Raw genomic sequence first — 27,304 nt, 5'->3', positions numbered from 1 at the left:
CTACACTACTGCCTCATAGAACAGAGTGACCGCAGACCCACCCCAACCCCTACACTACTGCCCCATAGAACAGAGTGACACAGCATGTTCCTACACCCCAACCCCCACTACTGCATAGAACAGAGTGACCAAGTATGTACCCCACACCCCAACCCCTACACTACTGCCATAGAGTGCCGCGTGCCCGCTACCTTAAATAAGAACAGAGTGACCACAGCAACTAACCCTACACCCTCAACCCCCTACACTACTGCCTCATAGAACAGAGTGACCACAGTAACTAACCCACACCCTAACCCCACTACTGCCCTCATAGAACAGAGTGACACAGTAGTTCCACACCCCTAACCCCTACACTACTCCTCATAGAACAGAGTGACCACAGTATGCTCCCTACACCCTAACTCCCCTACACTACTGCCCAAGAACAGAGAGTGACCACAGTAACCAACCCACACCCAACCCCTACACTACTGCCTCATAGAACAGAGTGACCATGCAGCAACTACCCTACACTCCTAACCCCCTACACTACTGCCTCATAGAACAGGAGTGACCACAGCAACAACCCTACACCCTAACCCCCTACACTACTGCCTCATAGAACAGAGTGACCACAGTATGCTCCCACACCCAACCCTACACTACTGCCTCATAGAACAGAGATGACCACAGTAACTAACCCTACACCAACCCCACACTACTGCCTCATAGAACAGAGTGACCACAGTATGTACCCCTACACCCCTAACCCCTACACTACTGCCTTATAGAACAGAGTGACCACAGCAACTAACCCTACACCCTAACCCCCTACACTACTGCCTCATAGAACAGAGTGACCACAGTAACTAACCCTACACCCTAACCCCCACACTACTGCCTCATAGAACAGAGACCACAGTATGTTCTACACCAACCCCTACACTACTTCCTCATAGAACAGAGTGAACCACAGCAAGCTCCCACACCCTAACCCCCTACACTACTGCCTCATAGAACAGAGTGACCACAGTAAGTTACCCTACACCCCAACCCCCCACACTACTGCCTCATAGAACAGAGAGTGACCACAGTATGTTCCCTACACCCCTAACCCCCTACACTACTGCCTCATAGAACAGAGTGACCACAGTAACTAACCCTACACCCTAACCCCTACACTACTGCCCAGAACGAGTGACCACAGTATGTTCCCACACCCCAACCTAACACTACTTCATAGAACAGAGTGACCACAGTAAGTCCCACACCCTAACCCCTACACTACTGCCCACAGAACAGAGTGACCACAGCATGTTCCCACACCCCTAACCCCCTACACTACTGCCTCATAGAACAGAGTGACCACAGTATGTTCCCTACACCCCAACCCTACACTACTGCCTCATAGAACAGAGGGACACAGTAACTAACCCTACACCCTAACCCCCCTACACTACTGCTCATAGAACAGAGTGACCACAGCAACTTCCCTACACTCCTAACCCTACACTACTGCCTCATAGAACAGAGTGACCACAGTAACTAACCTACACCCTAACCCACACTACTGCCTCATAGAACAGAGTGACCACAGCAACTAACCCTACACCCTAACCCCCTACACGACTGCCTCATAGAACAGAGTGACCACAGTAACCAACCCTACACCCAACCCCCTACACTACTGCCCATAGAACAGAGGGACCACAGTAACTAACCCTACACCCCAACCCCTACACTACTGCCCATAGAACAGAGGGACCACAGCATGCTCCCCTACACCCTAACCCCCACACTACTGCCTCATAGAACAGAGTGACCACAGTAACTAACCCTACACCCTAACCCCCTACACTACTGCCTCATAGAACAGAGTGACCACAAACTAACCCTACACCCTAACCCCCACACTACTGCCTCATAGAACAGAGTGACCACAGTATGTACCACACCCAACCCCTACACTACTGCCCCATAGAACAGAGTGACCACAGCACCAACCTACACCTAACCCCACACTACTGCCTCATAGAACAGAGTGACCGCAGTAACCCAACCCTACACCCTAACCCCTACACTACTGCCTCATAGAACAGAGTGACCACAGTATGTTCCCCTACACCCCAACCCCCTACACTACTGCCTCATAGAACAGAGTGACCACAGTAACTAACCCTACACCCAACCCCTACACTACTGCCTCATAGAACAGAGTGACCGCAGTATGTACCCTACACCCTAACCCCTACACTACTGCCTCATAGAACAGAGTGACCACAGTATGTTCCCTACACCCCAACCCCCTACACTACTGCCCTCATAGAACAGAGCGACCACAGCATGTTCCCTACACCCCAACCCCCCTACACTACTGCCCAGAACAGAGACCACAGTATGTTCCCTACACCCCAACCCCTACACTACTGCCTCATAGAACAGAGTGACCACAGCATGTTCCTACACCCTAACCCCACATACTGCCTCATAGAACAGAGTGACCACAGTATGTTCCCACACCCTAACCCCCTACACTACTGCCTCATAGAACGAGAGACCACAGTATGTTCCCTACACCCCAACCCCCTACACTACTGCCTCATAGAACAGAGGGACCACAGCATGTTCCCTACACCCCTAACCCCTACACTACTGCCTCATAGAACAGAGTGACCACAGTATGTTCCCACCCCAACCCCACACTACTGCCTCATAGAACAGAGTGACCACAGTATGTTCCCACACCCCTAACCCTACACTACTGCCTCATAGAACAGAGAGACCACAGTATGTTACCCTACACCCTAACCCCTACACTACTGCCTCATAGAACAGAGAACCACAGATGTTCCTACACAACCCTCTACACTACTGCCTCATAGAACAGAGTGACCACAGTATGTTCCCCTACACCCTAACCCCTACACTACTGCCTCATAGAACAGAGAAGACCACAGCATGTTCCCTGCACCCAACCCCCTACACTACTGCCCATAGAACAGAGTGACCACAGCAACTAACCCTACACCCTAACCCCCTAACACTACTGCCTCATAGAACAGAGTGACCACAGTAACTAACCCTACACCCTAACCCCTACACTACTGCCTCATAGAACAGATGACCACAGTATGTTCCCACACCCCCAACCCCTACACTACTGCCTCATAGAACAGAGTGACCACAGTAACTAACCCCACACCCTAACCCCCTACACTACTGCCTCATAGAACAGAGTGACCACAGTAACTAACCTACACCCTAACCCCCTACACTACTGGCCTCATAGAACAGAGTGACCACAGTAACTAACCCTACACCCTAACCCCCTACACTACTGCCTCATAGAACAGAGTGACCAACAGCATGTTCCCTACACCCTAACCCCCTACACTACTGCCTCATAGAACAGAGTGACCACAGTAAGTTCCCTACACCCTAACCCCCTACACTACTGCCTCATAGAACAGAGTGACCACGGTATGTTACCCTACACCCAACCCCCTACACTACTGCCTCATAGAACAGAGTGACCACAGTAACTAACCCTACACCCTAACCCCCTACACTACTGCCTCATAGAACAGAGTGACCACAGTAACAACCCTACACCCTAACCCCCTACACTACTGCTCATAGAACAGAGTGACCACAGTATGTACCCCTACACCCTAACCTTACACTACTGCTCATAGAACAGAGTGACACAGTACCCCCTAACCCCCACACTACTGCCTCATAGAACAGAGTGACCACAGTAATAACCCTACACCAACCCCTACACTACTGCCATAGAACAGAGTGACCACAGTATGTTCTACACCCAACCCTACACTACTGCCTCATAGAACAGAGTGACCACAGTAACTAACCCTACACCCTAACCCCCTACACTACTGCCTCATAGAACAGAGTGACCACAGCATGTTCCCACACCCTAACCCCCTACACTACTGCCTCATAGAACAGAGGACCACAGCATGCTACCCCTACACCCCTAACCCCCTACACTACTGCCTCATAGAACAGAGTGACCACAGCACCCCCTACACCCCTAACCCCCTACACTACTGCCTCATAGAACAGAGTGACCACAGTATGTTCCCCTACACCCAACCCCTACACTACTGCCTCATAGAACAGAGTGACCACAGTATGTTCCCTACACCCTAACCCCCTACACTACTGCCTCATAGAACAGAGTGACCACAGCATGTTCCCTACACCCCAACCCCCTACACTACTGCCTCATAGAACAGAGTGACCACAGTATGTTCCCCTACACCCTAACCCCTACACTACTGCCTCATAGAACAGAGAGACCAGGCAGTATGTTCCCTACACCCCTAACCCCCTACACTACTGCCCCATAGAACAGAGTGACCACAGCATGTTCCCTACACCCCTAACCCCCTACACTACTGCCTCATAGAACAGAGTGACCACAGCATGTACCCACACCCTAACCCCCACACTACTGCCTCATAGAACAGAGTGACCACAGCATGTTCCCACACCCTAACCCCCTACACTACTGCCTCATAGAACAGAGAGACCACAGTATGTTCCCCTACACCCCTAACCCCCTACACTACTGCCTCATAGAACAGAGAGACCACAGTATGTTCCACACCCCTAACCCCTACACTACTGCCTCATAGAACAGAGTGACCACAGTATGTTCCCCACACCCAACCCCACACTACTGCCTCATGCACAAGAGACCACAGTATGTACCCACACCCTAACCTACACTACTGCCCATAGAACAGAGCGACCACAGTAACTAACCCTACACCCTAACCCCTACACTACTGCCTCATAGAACAGAGTGACCACAGTAACTAACCCTACACCCTAACCCCCTACACTACTGCCTCATAGAACAGAGTGACCACAGTATGTTCCCTACACCCTAACCCCTACACTACTGCCTCATAGAACAAGGACCACAGAACTAACCCTACACCCTAACCCCCCCTACTGCCTCATAGAACAGAGTGACCACAGTAACTAACCACACCCTAACCCCTACACTACTGCCTCATAGAACAGAGTGACCACAGTAACTAACCCTACACCTAACCCCTACACTCTGCCCCATAGAACAGAGTGACCACAGTAACTAACCCTACACCCTAACCCCCTACACTACTGCCTCATAGAACAGAGTGACCACAATATGTCCCTACACCCCTAACCCCTACACTACTGCCTCAGAGAACAGAGTGACCACAGCATGTCCCCTACACCCCTAACCCCACACTACTGCCTCATAGAACAGAGCGACCACAGCAACCAACCCTACACCCTAACCTACACTACTGCCTCATAGAACAGAGGGACCACAGTATGTTCCCCACACCCCTAACCCCCTACACTACTGCCCCATAGAACAGAGTGACCACAGTAACTAACCCTACACCCTAACCCCTACACTACTGCCTCATAGAACAGAGTGACACAGTAAGTACCCTACACTCCCAACCCCCTACACTACTGCCTCATAGAACAGAGTGACCACGGTATGTTCCCTACACCCCTAACCCCCTACACTACTGCCTCATAGAACAGAGTGACCACAGTAACTAACCCTACACCCAACCCCCTACACTACTGCCTCATAGAACAGAGTGACCACAGTAACTAACCCTACACCCTAACCCCTACACTACTGCCTCATAGAACAGAGTGACCACAGTATGTTCCCTACACCCCAACCCCCCTACACTACTGCCTCATAGAACAGAGTGACCACAGCATGTTCCCTACACCCTAACCCCCTACACTACTGCCTCATAGAACAGAGTGACCACAGTAGTCCCCTACACCCTAACCCCCTACACACTGCCCCATAGAACAGAGTGACCACAGATGCCCTACACCCTAACCCCTACACTACTGCCTCATAGAACAGAGTGACCACAGCAACTAACCCTACACCCTAACCCCCTACACTACTGCCTCATAGAACAGAGTGACCACAGTAACTAACCCTACACCCTAACCCCCTACACTACTGCCTCATAGAACAGAGTGACCACAGCATGTAACCCTACACCCCAACCCCTACACTACTGCCTCATAGAACAGAGTGACCACAGTAAGTTCCTACACCCCTAACCCCCACACTACTGCTTCATAGAACAGAGTGACCGCATAACTAACCCTACACCCTAACCCCTACACTACTGCCTCAAGAACAGAGTGACCACAGTAAGTTCCCTACACCCTAACCCTACACTACTGCCTCATAGAACAGAGTGACCACAGTAACTAACCCTACACCCTAACCCCTACACTACTGCCTCATAGAACAGAGTGACCACAGCATCACCCTACACCCCAACCCCCTACACTACTGCCATAGAACAGAGTGACCACAGTACGTTCCCTACACCCCAACCCCACTACTGCCTCATAGAACAGAGTGACCACAGTATGTACCCCTACACCCTAACCCCTACACTACTGCCTCATAGAACAGAGTGACCAAGCAGTAATACCCTACACCCCTAACCCCTACACTACTGCCCACAATAGAACAGAGGGACCACAGTAAGTTACCCTACACCCAACCCCTACACTACTGCCTCATAGAACAGAGTGACCACAGTAAGTTCCCTACACCCCTAACCCCCTACACTACTGCCTCATAGAACAGAGTGACCACAGTACAACCCCTACACCCTAACCCCACACTACTGCCAAGAACAGAGTGACCACAGTATGTTCACACCCAACCCCCACACTACTGCTCTATAGAACAGAGTGACCACAGTAACTAACCCTACACCCCCAACCCCCTACACTACTGCCTCATAGAACAGAGTGACCGCAGTATGTACCCTACACCCTAACCCCCTACACTACTGCCTCATAGAACAGAGTGACCACAGCATGTTCCCTACACCCCAACCCCTACACTACTGCCTCATAGAACAGAGCGACCACAGTAAGTTCCCACACCCAACCCCCACACTACTGCCTCATAGAACAGAGTGACCACAGCATGTACCCTACACCCCAACCCCTACACTACTGCTCATAGAACAGAGTGACCACAGTATGTTCCCACACCCTAACCCCCACACTACTGCCTCATAGAACAGAGTGACCACAGTAACTAACCCTACACCCTAACCCCCTACACTACTGCCTCATAGAACAGAGTGACCACAGCATGTTCCCACACCCTAACCCTACACTACTGCCTCATAGAACAGAGTGACCACAGTAACTTACCCTACACCCTAACCCCCTACACTACTGCCTCATAGAACAGAGTGACCGCAGTAAGTACCCCTACACCCAACCCCCTACACTACTGCCCATAGAACAGAGTGACCACAGTATGTTCCCTACACCCTAACCCCTACACTACTACCCATAGAACAGAGTGACCACAGCATGTACCCTACACCCCAACCCCCACACACTGCCTCATAGAACAGAGTGACCACAGTATGTACCCTACACCCTAACCCCACACTACTGCCTCATAGAACAGAGACCACAGTATGTTCCCTACACCCTAACCCCTACACTACTGCCTCATAGAACAGAGTGACCACAGTATGTTCCCCTACACCTAACCCCCTACACTACTGCCTCATAGAACAGAGTGACCACAGTAACTAACCCCTACACCCTAACCCCACACTACTGCCTCATAGAACAGAGTGACCACAGTAACTAACCCTACACCCTAACCCCTACACTACTGCCCCATAGAACAGAGTGACCACAGTAACCAACCTACACCCTAACCCCCTACACTACTGCCTCATAGAACAGAGCGACCACAGTAAGTTCCCTACACCCTAACCCCTACACTACTGCCTCATAGAACAGAGTGACCACAGCAACTAACCCTACACCCTAACCCCAACACACTGCCTCATAGAACAGAGTGACCACAGTAACTAACCCCTACACCCTAACCCCTACACTACTGCCTCATAGAACAGAGTGACCACAGTAACTAACCCACACCCTAACCCCTACACTACTGCCTCATAGAACAGAGTGACCACAGTAACTAACCCTACACCCTAACCCCACACTACTGCCCAGAGAACAGAGTGACCACAGAACTAACCCACACCCCTAACCCCTACACTACTGCCTCATAGAACAGAGTGACCACAGTATGTTCCCTACACCCCTAACCCCCTACACTACTGCCTCATAGAACAGAGTGACCACAGTAACTACCCCTACACCCTAACCCCTACACTACTGCCTCATAGAACAGAGTGACCACAGCAACTACCCTACACCCAACCCCCACACTACTGCCATAGAACAGAGTGACCACAGTATGTTCCCTACACCCAACCCTACACTACTGCCTCATAGAACAGAGTGACCACAGCATGTAACCCTACACCCCAACCCCCTACACTACTGCCTCATAGAACAGAGTGACCACAGTATGTACCCACACAACCCCCTACACTCTGCCTCATAGAACAGAGTGACCAAGCAGTAACCACCCTACACCCTAACCCCTACACTACTGCCTCATAGAACAGAGTGACCACAGTAAGTTCCCTACACCCTAACCCCTACACTACTGCCTCATGAACAGAGTGACCACGGTATGTACCCTACACCCCAACCCCTACACTACTGCCTCATAGAACAGAGTGACCACAGTAACTAACCCTACACCCCTAACCCCCTACACTACTGCCTCATAGAACAGAGTGACCACAGTAACTAACCCTACACCCTAACCCCCACACTACTGCCTCATAGAACAGAGTGACCACAGTAACTAACCCTACACCCTAACCCCCTACACTACTACCTCATAGAACAGAGTGACCACAGTATGTTCCCCACACCCCAACCCCCTACACTACTGCCTCATAGAACAGAGTGACCACAGTAAGTTCCCTACACCCCTAACCCACACTACTGCCTCATAGAACAGAGAGTGACCACAGTAACTAACCCTACACCCCAACCCCTACACTACTGCCTCAGAGAACAGAGTGACCACAAACACCCACACCCTAACCCCCTACACTACTGCCTCATAGAACAGAGTGACCACAGTAACTAACCCTACACCCTAACCCCCTACACTACTGCCTCATAGAACAGAGGGACCACAGTAACCAACCCTACACCCTAACCCCCTACACTACTGCCTCATAGAACAGAGTGACCACAGCACCTAACCCTACACCCTAACCCCCTACACTACTGCCCATAGAACAGAGTGACCACAGCATGTTCCCTACACCTAACCCCCTACACTACTGCCTCATAGAACAGAGTGACCACAGTAACTAACCCTACACCCCTAACCCCCTACACTACTGCCTCATAGAACAGAGTGACCACAGTAACTACCCTACACCCTAACCCCCTACACTACTGCCTCATAGAACAGAGTGACCACAGTAACTAACCCTACACCCCTAACCCCCTACACTACTGCCTCATAGAACAGAGTGACCACAGTATGTACCTACACCCAACCCCTACACTACTGCCTCATAGAACAGAGTGACCACAGCAACTAACCCTACACCCTAACCCCCCTACACTACTGCCTCATAGAACAGAGTGACCACAGTAACTACCCCTACACCCCTAACCCCTACACTACTGCCTTAATAGAACAGAGTGACCACAGTAACAACCCTACACCCTAACCCCACACTACTGCCCATAGAACAGAGTGACTACAGTAACAACCCTACACCCTAACCCCCTACACTACTGCCTCATAGAACAGAGTGACCACAGTAGCTAACCCTACACCCTAACCCTACACTACTGCCTCATAGAACAGAGGGACCACAGTAACAACCCTACACCCCAACCCCCTACACTACTGCCTCATAGAACAGAGTGACCACAGTATGTTCCCTTACACCCCTAACCCCCTACACTACTGCCTCATAGAACAGAGTGACCACAGTAAACCCTACACCCTAACCCCTACACTACTGCCTCACAGAACAGAGTGACCACAGCAAAACCACACCCCAACCCCCTACACTACTGCCTCATAGAACAGAGTGACCACAGTAAGTACCCTACACCCCAACCCTACACTACTGCCCATAGAACAGAGTGACCACAGTAACTAACCCTACACCCTAACCCCCTACACTACTGCCCTCATAGAACAGAGTGACCACAGTAACTAACCCTACACCCTAACCCCTACACTACTGCTCATAGAACAGAGTGACCACAGTATGTTCCCTACACCCAACCCCTACACTACTGCCTCATAGAACAGAGAGACCACAGTACCTAACCCTACACCCTAACCCTACACTACTGCCTCATAGAACAGAGCGACCGCAGCAAGTAACCTACACCCTAACCCCCTACACTACTGCCTCATAGAACAGAGTGACCACAGTAAGTTCCCTACACCCCAACCCCCTACACTACTGCCTCATAGAACAGAGCGACCGCGGTATGTTCCCTACACCCTAACCCCTACACTACTGCCTCATAGAACAGAGTGACCACAGTAAGTACCCTACACCCTAACCCTACACTACTGCCTCATAGAACAGAGTGACACAGTAACTACCCCTACACCCCTAACCCCCTACACTACTGCCTCATAGAACAGAGTGACCGCAGTATGCACCCCTACACCCCAACCCCTACACTACTGCCTTATAGAACAGAGTGACCACAGTATGTTCCCTACACCCTAACCCCCTACACTACTGCCTCATAGAACAGAGTGACCACAGTAAGTACCCTACACCCCAACCCTACACTACTGCCTCATAGAATCTAGAGCATGACCACACCCCAGTGGGCGAGCAGAAAAATATACACAACCGAACCCAACCTGAAACCCACACCATGAGAGAACAGAGTGACCACAGTAACTAACCCTACACCCTAACCCCTACACTACTGCCTCATAGAACAGAGTGACCACAGTAACTAACCTACACCCTAACCCCTACACTACTGCCTCATAGAACAGAGTGACCACAGTATGTTCCCTACACCCTAACCCCCTACACTACTGCCCATAGAACAGAGTGACCACAGTAAGTTCCCTACACCCCTAACCCCTACACTACTGCCTCATAGAACAGAGTGACCACAGTAACTAACCCTACACCCAACCCCCTACACTACTGCCTCATAGAACAGAGTGACCACAGTATGTTCCCTACACCCTAACCCCTACACTACTGCCTCATAGAACAGAGTGACCACAGCAACTAACCTACACCCAACCCCCACACTACTCCCATAGAACAGAGTGACCACAGCATGTTCCCTACACCCTAACCCCTACACTACTGCCTCATAGAACAGAGTGACCACAGTAACTAACCCTACACCCTAACCCCTACACTACTGCCTCATAGAACAGAGTGACCACAGTAGTACCCCTACACCCCAACCCCCTACACTACTGCCTCAGAGAACAGAGTGACCACAGTAACTAACCCTACACCCCTAACCCTACACTACTGCCTCATAGAACAGAGTGACCACAGTAACTAACCCTACACCCCAACCCCTACACTACTGCCTCATAGAACAGAGTGACCACAGTATGTTCCCTACACCCTAACCCCTTACACTACTGCCTCATAGAACAGAGTGACCACAGTATGTTCCCTACACCCCTAACCCCCTACACTACTGCCTCATAGAACAGAGACCACAGTATCTAACCCCTACACCCAACCCCCTACACTACTGCCTCATAGAACAGAGTGACCACAGTAAGTACCCCTACACCCTAACCCCCTACACTACTGCCTCATAGAACAGAGTGACCACAGCAACTAACCCTACACCCTAACCCCCTACACTACTGCCTCATAGAACAGAGTGACCACAGTATGTTCCCTACACCCTAACCCCTACACTACTGCCCATAGAACAGAGAGTGACCACAGTAAGTTCACCTACACCCTAACCCCCACACTACTGCCTCATAGAACAGAGTGACCACAGTAAGTTACCCTACACCCTAACCCCCTACACTACTGCCTCATAGAACAGAGTGACCACAGTAGTTCCCTACACCCCAACCCCCTACACTACTGCCTCATAGAACAGAGCGACCACAGCAACTAACCCACACCCCAACCCCCACACTACTGCCTCAAGAACAGAGTGACCACAGTATGTTCCCTACACCTAACCCCACACTACTGCCTCTAGAACAGAGTGACCACAGCAACTAACCCTACACCCAACCCTACACTACTGCCTCATAGAACAGAGTGACCACAGTATGTTCCCCCACACCCTAACCCCTACACTACTGCCTCATAGAACAGAGTGACCACAGTAACTAACCCACACCCTAACCCCCTACACTACTGCCTCATAGAACAGAGTGACCACAGTAACTAACCCTACACCCCTAACCCCTACACTACTGCCTCATAGAACAGAGTGACCACAGTAACTAACCCTACACCCTAACCCCCTACACTACTGCCTCAGAACAGAGCGACCACAGTAACTAACCCTACACCCTAACCCCACACTACTGCCTCAAGAACAGAGTGACCACAGTAACTAACCCTACACCCTAACCCCCTACACTACTGCCTCATAGAACAGAGTGACCACAGTAAGTACCCTACACCCTAACCCCTACACTACTGCCTCATAGAACAGAGTGACCACAGTAACCAACCCCACACCCCTAACCCCTACACTACTGCCTCAGAGAACAGAGTGACCACAGTAACTAACCCTACACCCCTAACCCACACTACTGCCTCATAGAACAGAGTGACCACAGTAACTAACCCTACACCCCTAACCCCCTACACTACTGCCCATAGAACAGAGTGACCACAGCAACTAACCCTACACCCCTAACCCCACACTACTGCCCATAGAACAGAGTGACCACAGTAACTACCCTACACCCCTAACCCCTACACTACTGCCTCATAGAACAGAGTGACCACAGTAAGTTACCTACACCCTAACCCCCTACACTACTGCCTCATAGAACAGAGTGACCACAGTAAGTACCCCACACCCTAACCCCCTACACTACTGCCCATAGAACAGAGTGACCACAGTAAGTACCCTACACCCTAACCCCTACACTACTGCCTCATAGAACAGAGTGACCACAGTAACTAACCCTACACCCAACCCCACACTACTGCCTCATAGAACAGAGTGACCACAGTAACTAACCCTACACCCTAACCCCCACACTACTGCCATAGAACAGAGTGACCACAGTAACTAACCTACACCCCTAACCCCTACACTACTGCCTCATAGAACAGAGTGACCACAGTAACTAACCCTACACCCTAACCCCTACACTACTGCCTCATAGAACAGAGCGACCACAGTAACTAACCCTACACCCAACCCCCTACACTACTGCCTCATAGAACAGAGTGACCACAGTATGTTCCCTACACCCCAACCCCCTACACTACTGCCTCATAGAACAGAGTGACCACAGTAACCAACCCTACACCCTAACCCCCTACACTACTGCCTCATAGAACAGAGTGACCACAGTATGTACCCTACACCCCTAACCCCCTACACTACTGCCTCATAGAACAGAGTGACCACAGTAACTAACCCTACACCCTAACCCTACACTACGCCCATAGAACAGAGTGACCACAGTAACTAACCCTACACCCTAACCCCCTACACTACTGCCTCATAGAACAGAGTACCACAGTAACTAACCCTACACCCTAACCCCCTACACTACTGCCTCATAGAACAGATGACCACAGTAAGTTCCCCTACACCCTAACCCCCTACACTACTGCCTCACAGAACAGAGTGACCACAGTAACTAACCCTACACCCTAACCCCCTACACTACTGCCTCATAGAACAGAGTGACCACAGCATGTTCCCCACACCCTAACCCCTACACTACTGCCTCATAGAACAGAGTGACCACAGTAACAACCCTACACCCTAACCCCCTACACTACTGCCTCATAGAACAGAGTGACCACAGTAAGTACCCTACACCCTAACCCCTACACTACTGCCCATAGAACAGAGTGACCACAGTAAGTTCCCTACACCCCAACCCCTACACTACTGCCCATAGAACAGAGCACCACATAACAACCCTACACCCTAACCCCTACACTACTGCCTCATAGAACAGAGTGACCACAGTATGTTCCCTACACCCTAACCCCCTACACACTGCCTCATAGAACAGAGTGACCACAGTAACTAACCCTACACCCTAACCCCTACACTACTGCCTCATAGAACAGAGTGACCACAGTATGTACCCCTACACCCCTAACCCCCTACACTACTGCCCCATAGAACAGAGTGACCACAGTATGTTCCCTACACCCTAACCCCCTACACTACTGCCTCATAGAACAGAGTGACCACAGTAAGTACCCCTACACCCCTAACCCCCCTACACTACTGCCTCATAGAACAGAGTGACCACAGTAACTACCCCTACACCCCTAACCCCTACACTACTCCTCATAGAATAGAGTGACCACAGTAAGTTCCCTACACCCCTAACCCCCTACACTACTGCCCATAGAACAGAGTGACCACAGCAACTAACCCTACACCCTAACCCCCCTACACTACTGCCTCATAGAACAGAGCGACCGCAGTATGTTCCCTACACCCCTAACCCCCTACACTACTGCCTCATAGAACAGAGGGACCACAGTAACTAACCCTACACCCTAACCCCTACACTACTGCCTCATAGAACAGAGTGACCGCAGTATGTAACCCTACACCCCAACCCCCTACACTACTGCCTCATAGAACAGAGTGACCACAGTATGTTCCCCTACACCTAACCCCCTACACTACTGCCTCATAGAACAGAGTGACCACAGCATGTTCCCTACACCCCTAACCCCTACACTACTGCCTCATAGAACAGAGGACCACAGTACTACCCCACACCCTAACCCTACACTACTGCCTCATAGAACAGAGTGACCACAGTATGTCCCTACACCCTAACCCCCTACACTACTGCCTCATAGAACAGAGTACCACAGTAAGCTACCCACACCTAACCCCTACACTACTGCCTCATAGAACAGAGTGACCACAGTAAGTAACCCTACACCCAACCCCTACACTACTGCCCATAGAACAGAGTGACCACAGTAACTAACCCTACACCCTAACCCCACACTACTGCCTCATAGAACAGAGACCACAGTAACTAACCCTACACCTAACCCCTACACTACTGCCTCATAGAACAGAGTGACCACAGTATGTTCCCCTACACCCCTAACCCCCTACACTACTGCCTCATAGAACAGAGTGACCACAGTAGCTAACCCACACCCCTAACCCCCTACACTACTGCCTCATAGAACAGAGTGACCACAGCAACTTCCCCTACACCCTAACCCCTACACTACTGCCCATAGAACAGAGTGACCACAGTAGCTACCCTACACCCTAACCTACACTACTGCTCATAGAACAGAGTGACCACAGTAATAACCCTACACCCTAACCCCCACACTACTGCCTCATAGAACAGAGTGACCCAGTAACAACCCTACACCAACCCACACTACTGCCTCATAGAACAGAGTGACCACAGCACGTCCCTACACCCTAACCCCTACACTACTGCCTCATAGAACAGAGTGACCACAGTAACTAACCCTACACCCTAACCCCACACTACTGCCTCAAGAACAGAGTGACCACAGTAACTAACCCTACACCCCAACCCCCACACACTGCCTCATAGAACAGAGTGACCAACAGTATGTTCCCCTACACCCTAACCCCCCTACACTACTGCCTCAAGAACAGAGTGACCACAGTAAGTTACCCTACACCCCAACCCCCACTACTCCCATAGAACAGAGTGACCACAGCATGTACCCACACCCCCAACCCCCTACACTACTGCCTCATAGAACAGAGTGACCACAGTAACTAACCCTACACCCTAACCCCCTACACTACTACCCATAGAACAGAGTGACCACAGTATGTTCCCTACACCCAACCCCTACACTACTGCCTCATAGAACAGAGTGACCACAGTAAGACCCCTACACCCAACCCCTACACTACTGCCTCATAGAACAGAGTGACCACAGTAACTAACCTACACCCTAACCCCCTACACTACTGCCTCATAGAACAGAGTGACCACAGTAACAACCCTACACCCCTAACCCCCTACACTACTGCCTCATAGAACAGAGCGACCACAGTAACTAACCCTACACCCTAACCCCCTACACTACTGCCTCATAGAACAGAGTGACCACAGTAAGTTCCCCACACCCCTAACCCCCTACACTACTGCCTCATAGAACAGAGTGACCACAGTATGTTCCCCTACACCCTAACCCCCTACACTACTGCCTCATAGAACAGAGTGACCACAGTAACTAACCCTACACCCCTAACCCCCTACACTACTGCCTCATAGAACAGAGTGACCACAGTAACTAACCCTACACCCAACCCCACACTACTGCCTCATAAACAGATGACCACAGTAACAACCCTACACCCTAACCCCCTACACTACTGCCTCATAGAACAGAGTGACCACAGTAACTAACCCTACACCCTAACCCCCTACACTACTGCCTCATAGAACAGAGTGACCACAGTAACTAACCCTACACCCTAACCCCTACACTACTGCCTCAGAGAACAGAGTGACCACAGCAACTACCCCTACACCCCTAACCCCCTACACTACTGCCTCATAGAACAGAGTGACCACAGTAACTAACCCTACACCCTAACCCCTACACTACTGCCTCATAGAACAGAGTGACCACAGTAACAACCTACACCCCAACCCCTACACTACTGCCTCATAGAACAGAGTGACCACAGTAACTAACCCTACACCCTAACCCCCTACACTACTGCCTCATGAACAGAGCGACCACAGCATGTTCCCACACCCCAACCCCTACACTACTGCCTCATAGAACAGAGTACCACAGTAACTAACCCTACACCCTAACCCCTACACTACTGCCTCATAGAACAGAGTGACCACAGTAACTACCCCTACACCCTAACCCCCTACACTACTGCCTCATAGAACAGAGTGACCACAGTAACTAACCCTACACCCAACCCCTACACTACTGCCCATAGAACAGAGTGACCACATAAACTACCCTACACCCCAACCCCCTACACTACTGCCTCATAGAACAGAGTGACCACAGTAACTAACCCTACACCCTAACCCCACACACTGCCCACAGAACAGAGGGACCACAGTAACTAACCCTACACCCCAACCCCTACACTACTGCCTCATAGAACAGAGTGACCACAGTAAGTACCCTACACCCCTAACCCCCTACACTACTGCCTCATAGAACAGAGTGACCACAGTAACTAACCTACACCCCTAACCCCCTACACTACTGCCTCATAGAACAGAGTGACCACAGTAACTAACCCTACACCCCTAACCCCCTACACTACTGCCTCATAGAACAGAGTGACCACAGCATGCTACCCCTACACCCCTAACCCCCTACACTACTGCCTCATAGAACAGAGTGACCACAGTAACTAACCCTACACCCTAACCCCCTACACTACGGCCCCCATAGAACAGAGTGACCACAGTAACTAACCCACACCCCAACCCACACTACTGCCTCATAGAACAAGTGACCACAGTATGTTCCCTACACCCTAACCCCTACACTACTGCCTCATAGAACAGAGTGACCACAGTAACTAACCCTACACCCCTAACCCCTACACTACTGCCCCATAGAACAGAGTGACCACAGTATGTACCCCTACACCCTAACCCCCTACACTACTGCCTCATAGAACAGAGTGACCACAGTAAGTACCCCTACACCCCTAACCCCTACACTACTGCCTCATAGAACAGATGACCACAGTAAGTACCCTACACCCTAACCCCTACACTACTGCCTCATAGAACAGAGTGACCACAGTAACTACCCCTACACCCTAACCCCACACTACTGCCTCATAGAACAGAGTGACCACAGTAACAACCCTACACCCAACCCCCTACACTACTGCCTCATAGAACAGAGTGACCGCAGTAACTACCAACCTACACCCCAACCCCCTACACTACTGCCTCATAGAACAGAGTGACCACAGTATGTTCCCACACCCTAACCCCTACACTACTGCCTCATAGAACAGAGTGACCACAGTATGTACCCACACCCAACCCCTACACTACTGCCTCATAGAACACTAGTGATAGAGCATGCGCTTTGCAACGCCAGGTTGGCTCGATTCTACGGGTGGCCAGGTATAAAAACATATGTATTCACTAACTGTAAGTCGCTCTGGATAAGAGCGTCTGCTAAATGACTAAAATGTAAATGTAAATGTAGAACAGAGTGACCACAGTAACTAACCCTACACCCTAACCCCTACACTACTGCCTCATAGAACAGAGTGACCACAGTAACTAACCCTACACCCCAACCCCCTACACTACTGCCTCATAGAACAGAGTGACCACAGTAAGTTCCCTACACCCCTAACCCCCTACACTACTGCCTCATAGAACAGAGTACCACAGCAAGTACCCCTACACCCTAACCCCTACACTACTGCCTCATAGAACAGAGTGACCACAGTAACTAACCCTACACCCCTAACCCCTACACTACGCCTCATAGAACAGAGTGACCACAGTATGTTCCCTACACCCAACCCCTACACTACTGCCTCATAGAACAGAGTGACCACAGTAACTAACCCTACACCCTAACCCCCTACACTACTGCCTCATAGAACAGAGTGACCACAGTATGTTCCCCTACACCCTAACCCCTACACTACTGCCTCATAGAACAGAGTGACCAAGTAACTAACCCTACACCCTAACCCCCTACACTACTGCCTCATAGAACAGAGTGACCACAGTATGTACCCCACACCCTAACCCCCTACACTACTGCCTCATAGAACAGAGTGACCACAGTAACTAACCCTACACCCTAACCCCCTACACTACTGCCTCATAGAACAGAGTGACCACAGTAACTAACCCCACACCCTAACCCCACACTACTGCCTCATAGAACAGAGTGACCACAGTATGTTCCCCACACTCCTAACCCCTACACTACTGCCTCATAGAACAGAGTGACCACAGTATGTTCCCCACACCCCTAACCCCACACTACTGCCTCATAGAACAGAGTGACCACAGCATGTTCCCTACACCCTAACCCCCCTACACTACTGCCTCATAGAACAGAGTGACCACAGTAAGTTCCCTACACCCAACCCCTACACTACTGCCTCATGAACAGAGTGACCACAGCAACCAACCCTACACCCTAACCCCTACACTACTGCCTCATAGAACAGAGTGACCACAGTATGTTCCCCACACCCTAACCCCTACACTACTGCCTCAGAGAACAGAGTGACCACAGTATGTTCCCTACACCCTAACCCCCTACACTACTGCCTCATAGAACAGAGTGACCACAGTAAGTTCCCCTACCCCCAACCCCTACACTACTGCCCATAGAACAGATGACCACAGTATGTTCCCTACACCCCTAACCCCTACACTACTGCCTCAAGAACAGAGTGACCACAGTAACTAACCCTACACCCTAACCCCTACACTACTGCCTCATAGAACAGAGTGACCACAGTATGTACCCTACACCCCTAACCACTACACACTGCCTCATAGAACAGAGTGACCACAGTAACTAACCCTACACCCTAACCCCCCTACACTACTGCCTCAAGAACAGAGTGACCACAGTATGTTCCCACACCCTAACCCCTACACTACTGCCTCATAGAACAGAGTGACCACAGTAACTAACCCTACACCCTAACCCCTACACTACTGCCTCATAGAACAGAGTGACCACAGTAACAACCCTACACCCTAACCTACACTACTGCCTCATAGAACAGAGTGACCACAGTAACTAACCCTACACCCCAACCCCCTACACTACTGCCTCATAGAACAGAGTGACCACAGTAACTAACCCTACACCCTAACCCCCTACACTACTGCCTCATAGAACAGAGTGACCACAGTAACTAACCCTACACCCTAACCCCTACACTACTGCCTCATAGAACAGAGTGACCACAGTATGTTACCCTACACCCTAACCCCCTACACTACTGCCTCATAGAACAGAGTGACCACAGTAACTAACCCTACACCCAACCCCTACACACTGCCCATGAACAGAGTGACCACAGTAACTAACCCTACACCCCTAACCCCCTACACTACTGCCTCATAGAACAGAGACGACCACAGTAACTAACCCTACACCCTAACCCCTACACTACTGCCTCATAGAACAGAGTGACCACAGTAACTAACCCTACACCCTAACCCCCTACACTACTGCCTCATAGAACAGAGTGACCACAGTAACTAACCCTACACCCTAACCCCCTACACTACTGCCTCATAGAACAGAGTGACCACAGTAACACCCTACACCCTAACCCCCTACACTACTGCCTCATAGAACAGAGTGACCACAGTAACTACCCTACACCCTAACCCCCTACACTACTCCTCATAGAACAGAGTGACCACAGCAAGTTCCCTACACCCTAACCCCTACACTACTGCCTCATAGAACAGAGTGACCACAGCAACAACCCTACACCCTAACCCCACACTACTGCCTCATAGAACAGAGTGACCACAGTAACTAACCCTACACCCTAACCCCCACACTACTGCCTCATAGAACAGAGTGACCACAGTAACTAACCCTACACCCTAACCCCTACACTACTGCCTCATAGAACAGAGTGACCACAGTAACTAACCCTACACCCAACCCCCTACACTACTGCCTCATAGAACAGAGTGACCACAGTAACTAACCCACACCCTAACCCCTACACTACTGCCTCATAGAACAGAGTGACCACAGTATGTTCCCACACCCTAACCCCCTACACTACTGCCTCATAGAACAGATGACCACAGTAACTAACCCTACACCCCTAACCCCTACACTACTGCCTCATAGAACAGAGTGACCACAGTAAGCTACCCCTACACCCTAACCCCCTACACTACTGCCTCATAGAACAGAGTGACCACAGTAACTAACCCTACACCCCTAACCCCCTACACTACTGCCTCATAGAACAGAGTGACCACAGTAACTAACCCTACACCCTAACCCCTACACTACTGCCTCATAGAACAGAGTGACCACAGTAACTAACCCTACACCCTAACCCCCTACACTACTGCCTCATAGAACAGAGTGACCACAGCATGTTCCCTACACCCTAACCCCCTACACTACTGCCTCATAGAACAGAGTGACCACAGTAACTAACCCTACACCCTAACCCCTACACTACTGCCTCATAGAACAGAGTGACCACAGTATGTTCCCTACACCCCAACCCCCTACACTACTGCCTCAAGAACAGAGTGACCACATAACTAACCCTACACCCTAACCCCCTACACTACTGCCTCATAGAACAGAGTGACCACAGTATGTTCCCTACACCCAACCCCTACACTACTGCCTCATAGAACAGAGTGACCACAGTAACTAACCCTACACCCTAACCCCTACACTACTGCCTCATAGAACAGAGTGACCACAGTAACTAACCCTACACCCAACCCCCTACACTACTGCCTCATAGAACAGAGTGACCACAGTATGTTACCCTACACCCTAACCCCACACTACTGCCTCATAGAACAGAGTGACCACAGTATGTACCCTACACCCTAACCCCTACACTACTGCCTCATAGAACAGAGTGACCACAGTAACTAACCCTACACCCTAACCCCTACACTACTGCCTCATAGAACAGAGTGACCACAGTATGTTCCCTACACCCTAACCCCTACACTACTGCCTCATAGAACAGAGTGACCACAGTAACTAACCCTACACCCTAACCCTACACTACTGCCTCAGAGAACAGAGTGACCACAGTATGTTCCCTACACCCTAACCCCTACACTACTGCCTCATAGAACAGAGTGACCACAGTAACTAACCCTACACCCTAACCCCCTACACTACTGCCTCATAGAACAGAGTGACCACAGTAAGTACCCCTACACCCTAACCACACTACTGCCCATAGAACAGAGTGACCACAGTAACTAACCCTACACCCTAACCCCTACACTACGGCCTCATAGAACAGAGTGACCACAGTAACTAACCCTACACCCTAACCCCCTACACTACTGCCTCATAGAACAGAGTGACCACAGTATGTTCCCCACACCCCAACCCCCACACTACTGCCTCATAGAACAGAGTGACCACAGTAACTAACCCTACACCCTAACCCCTACACTACTGCCTCATAGAACAGAGTGACCACAGTATGTACCCCACACCCCTAACCCCCTACACTACTGCCTCATAGAACAGAGTGACCACAGTAACTAACCCTACACCCTAACCCCCACACACTGCCCATAGAACAGAGTGACCACAGTAAGTACCCTACACCCCAACCCCCTACACTACTGCCTCATAGAACAGAGTGACCACAGTAACTAACCCTACACCCTAACCCTACACTACTGCCCATAGAACAGAGTGACCACAGTAACTACCCCTACACCCTAACCCCCTACACTACTGCCTCATAGAACAGATGACCACAGTAACTAACCCTACACCCTAACCCCCTACACTACTGCCTCATAGAACAGAGTGACCACAGTAACTAACCCTACACCCTAACCCCTACACTACTGCCTCATAGAACAGAGTGACCACAGCATGCTCCCTACACCCTAACCCCACACTACTGCCTCATAGAACAGATGACCACAGTATGTTCCCCTACACCCTAACCCCCCTACACTACGCCTCATAGAACAGAGTGACCACAGTATGTTCCCTACACCCTAACCCCCTACACTACTGCCTCATAGAACAGAGTGACCACAGCATGTTCCCACACCCTAACCCCTACACTACTGCCTCATAGAACAGAGTGACCACAGTAACTAACCCTACACCCTAACCCCCTACACTACTGCCTCATAGAACAGAGTGACCACAGTATGTTCCCTACACCCCTAACCCCCTACACTACTGCCTCATAGAACAGAGTGACCACAGTAAGTTCCCTACACCCCAACCCCCTACACTACTGCCTCATAGAACAGAGTGACCACAGTATGTTCCCTACACCCCAACCCCCTACACTACTGCCTCATAGAACAGAGTGACCACAGTATGTACCCCTACACCTAACCCCCTACACTACTGCCTCATAGAACAGAGTGACCACAGTATGTTCCCTACACCCTAACCCCACACTACTGCCCATAGAACAGAGTGACCACAGTAACTAACCCTACACCCCTAACCCCTACACTACTGCCTCATAGAACAGAGAGACCACAGTATGTACCCCTACACCCCTAACCCCCTACACTACTGCCCATAGAACAGAGTGACCACAGTAAGCAACCCTACACCCTAACCCCCTACACTACTGCCCATAGAACAGAGTGACCACAGTATGTTCCCTACACCCCTAACCCCCTACACTACTGCCTCATAGAACAGAGTGACCACAGCAACTAACCCTACACCCTAACCCCTACACTACTGCCTCATAGAACAGAGTGACCACAGTATGTCTCCCTACACCCCAACCCCTACACTACTGCCTCATAGAACAGAGTGACCACAGTAACTAACCCTACACCCTAACCCCTACACTACTGCCTCATAAACAGAGCGACCACAGTATGTTCCCTACACCCTAACCCCCTACACTACTGCCTCATAGAACAGAGTGACCACAGTAACTAACCCTACACCCCTAACCCCTACACTACTGCCTCATAGAACAGAGTGACCACAGTAACTAACCCTACACCCCTAACCCCCACACTACTGCCTCATAGAACAGAGTGACCACAGTAACTAACCCTACACCCTAACCCCTACACTACTGCCTCATAGAACAGAGTGACCACAGTAACTTACCCTACACCCCAACCCCCTACACTACTGCCTCATAGAACAGAGTGACCACAGTAACTAACCCTACACCCTAACCCCTACACTACTGCCTCATAGAACAGAGTGACCACAGCATGTTCCCTACACCCTAACCCCCTACACTACTGCCTCATAGAACAGAGTGACCACAGTAACTAACCCTACACCCTAACCCCTACACTACTGCCTCATAGAACAGAGTGACCACAGTAAACCCACCCTACACCCTAACCCCCTACACTACTGCCTCATAGAACAGAGTGACCACAGTAACTAACCCTACACCCCAACCCCTACACTACTGCCTCATAGAACAGAGTGACCACAGTAACTAACCCTACACCCCAACCCCCTACACTACTGCCTCATAGAACAGAGTGACCACAGTACGCTACCCCTACACCCTAACCCCTACACTACTGCCTCATAGAACAGAGTGACCACAGTAACTAACCCTACACCCCTAACCCCCTACACTACTGCCTCATAGAACAGAGTGACCACAGCAACTAACCCTACACCCCAACCCCTACACTACTGCCTCATAGAACAGAGTGACCACAGTAACTAACCCTACACCCTAACCCCTACACTACTGCCTCATAGAACAGAGTGACCACAGTAAGTACCCCTACACCCCTAACCCCTACACTACTGCCTCATAGAACAGAGTGACCACAGTAACTAACCCTACACCCAACCCCCTACACTACTGCCTCATAGAACAGAGTGACCACAGTAAGTACCCCTACACCCTAACCCCCTACACTACTGCCTCATAGAACAGAGTGACCACAGTATGTTCCCTACACCCTAACCCCTACACTACTGCCTCATAGAACAGAGTGACCACAGTAACTAACCCTACACCCTAACCCCTACACTACTGCCTCATAGAACAGAGTGACCACAGTAACTAACCCTACACCCCTAACCCCTACACTACTGCCTCATAGAACAGAGTGACCACAGTAAGTTCCCTACACCCTAACCCCTACACTACTGCCTCATAGAACAGAGTGACCACAGTAAGTTCCCTACACCCCAACCCCTACACTACTGCCTCATAGAACAGAGTGACCACAGTAACTTCCCTACACCCCTAACCCCCTACACTACTGCCTCATAGAACAGAGTGACCACAGTATGTTCCCTACACCCTAACCCCCTACACTACTGCCTCATAGAACAGAGTGACCACAGTAACTAACCCTACACCCTAACCCTACACTACTGCCTCATAGAACAGAGTGACCACAGTAACTAACCCTACACCCTAACCCCTACACTACTGCCTCATAGAACAGAGTGACCACAGTATGTTCCCTACACCCTAACCCCTACACTACTGCCTCATAGAACAGAGTGACCACAGTATGTTCCCTACACCCTAACCCCTACACTACTGCCTCATAGAACAGAGTGACCACAGTATGTTCCCTACACCCTAACCCCTACACTACTGCCTCATAGAACAGAGTGACCACAGTAACTAACCCTACACCCTAACCCCTACACTACTGCCTCATAGAACAGAGTGACCACAGTATGTTCCCTACACCCCAACCCCCTACACTACTGCCTCATAGAACAGAGTGACCACAGTAACTAACCCTACACCCTAACCCCTACACTACTGCCTCATAGAACAGAGTGACCACAGTATGTTCCCTACACCCTAACCCCTACACTACTGCCTCATAGAACAGAGTGACCACAGTAACTAACCCTACACCCCTAACCCCCTACACTACTGCCTCATAGAACAGAGTGACCACAGTAACTAACCCTACACCCCTAACCCCCTACACTACTGCCTCATAGAACAGAGTGACCACAGTAACTAACCCTACACCCTAACCCCTACACTACTGCCTCATAGAACAGAGTGACCACAGTAACTAACCCTACACCCTAACCCCTACACTACTGCCTCATAGAACAGAGTGACCACAGTAACTAACCCTACACCCTAACCCCTACACTACTGCCTCATAGAACAGAGTGACCACAGTAAGTACCTACACCCTAACCCCTACACTACTGCCTCATAGAACAGAGTGACCACAGTAACTAACCCTACACCCTAACCCCTACACTACTGCCTCATAGAACAGAGTGACCACAGTAGCTAACCCTACACCCTAACCCCTACACTACTGCCTCATAGAACAGAGTGACCACAGTAACTAACCCTACACCCTAACCCCTACACTACTGCCTCATAGAACAGAGTGACCACAGTAACTAACCCTACACCCTAACCCCTACACTACTGCCTCATAGAACAGAGTGACCACAGTATGTACCCCTACACCCTAACCCCTACACTACTGCCTCATAGAACAGAGTGACCACAGTATGTACCCCTACACCCCTAACCCCTACACTACTGCCTCATAGAACAGAGTGACCACAGTATGTACCCTACACCCTAACCCCTACACTACTGCCTCATAGAACAGAGTGACCACAGTATGTTCCCTACACCCTAACCCCTACACTACTGCCTCATAGAACAGAGTGACCACAGTAACTAACCCTACACCCTAACCCCTACACTACTGCCTCATAGAACAGAGTGACCACAGTAACTAACCCTACACCCCTAACCCCCTACACTACTGCCTCATAGAACAGAGTGACCACAGTAACTAACCCTACACCCTAACCCCACACTACTGCCTCATAGAACAGAGTGACCACAGTATGTTCCCCTACACCCCTAACCCCACACTACTGCCTCATAGAACAGAGTGACCACAGTAACTAACCCTACACCCTAACCCCCTACACTACTGCCTCATAGAACAGAGTGACCACAGTATGTTCCCACACCCTAACCCCCTACACTACTGCCTCATAGAACAGAGTGACCACAGTAACTAACCCTACACCCCTAACCCCCTACACTACTGCCTCATAGAACAGAGTGACCACAGTATGTTCCCTACACCCCAACCCCCTACACTACTGCCTCATAGAACAGAGTGACCACAGTAACTAACCCTACACCCTAACCCCCTACACTACTGCCTCATAGAACAGAGTGACCACAGTATGTTCCCCTACACCCTAACCCCCTACACTACTGCCTCATAGAACAGAGTGACCACAGTAACTAACCCTACACCCCTAACCCCCTACACTACTGCCTCATAGAACAGAGTGACCACAGTAACTAACCCTACACCCTAACCCCTACACTACTGCCTCATAGAACAGAGTGACCACAGTATGTTCCCTACACCCTAACCCCCTACACTACTGCCTCATAGAACAGAGTGACCACAGTATGTTCCCCTACA

The 27,304-nt window shown here is 50.5% G+C and overlaps 1 protein-coding gene across 1 annotated transcript in view; it reads left to right on the top strand.

Annotated features, from left to right (window-relative positions):
* Positions 1 to 14,697: 14,697 nt before the first annotated feature.
* The window catches only part of LOC123487897 (AP-5 complex subunit zeta-1-like), a gene marked incomplete at its 5' end in the record, with an annotated part of 50,950 nt that continues 38,343 nt past the window's right edge, over positions 14,698 to 27,304 (top strand). The window contains one exon of the mRNA XM_045218870.1: positions 14,698 to 14,722. Within this exon, the coding sequence (XP_045074805.1) occupies positions 14,698 to 14,722 (25 nt within the window). The remainder of the gene's footprint in view (positions 14,723 to 27,304) is intronic.

The sequence above is a fragment of the Coregonus clupeaformis genome, unplaced genomic scaffold (genome assembly GCF_020615455.1).
Source record: "Coregonus clupeaformis isolate EN_2021a unplaced genomic scaffold, ASM2061545v1 scaf1864, whole genome shotgun sequence".
NCBI lineage: Eukaryota > Metazoa > Chordata > Actinopteri > Salmoniformes > Salmonidae > Coregonus > Coregonus clupeaformis.
This window is presented reverse-complemented; position numbering and strand designations above follow the sequence as displayed.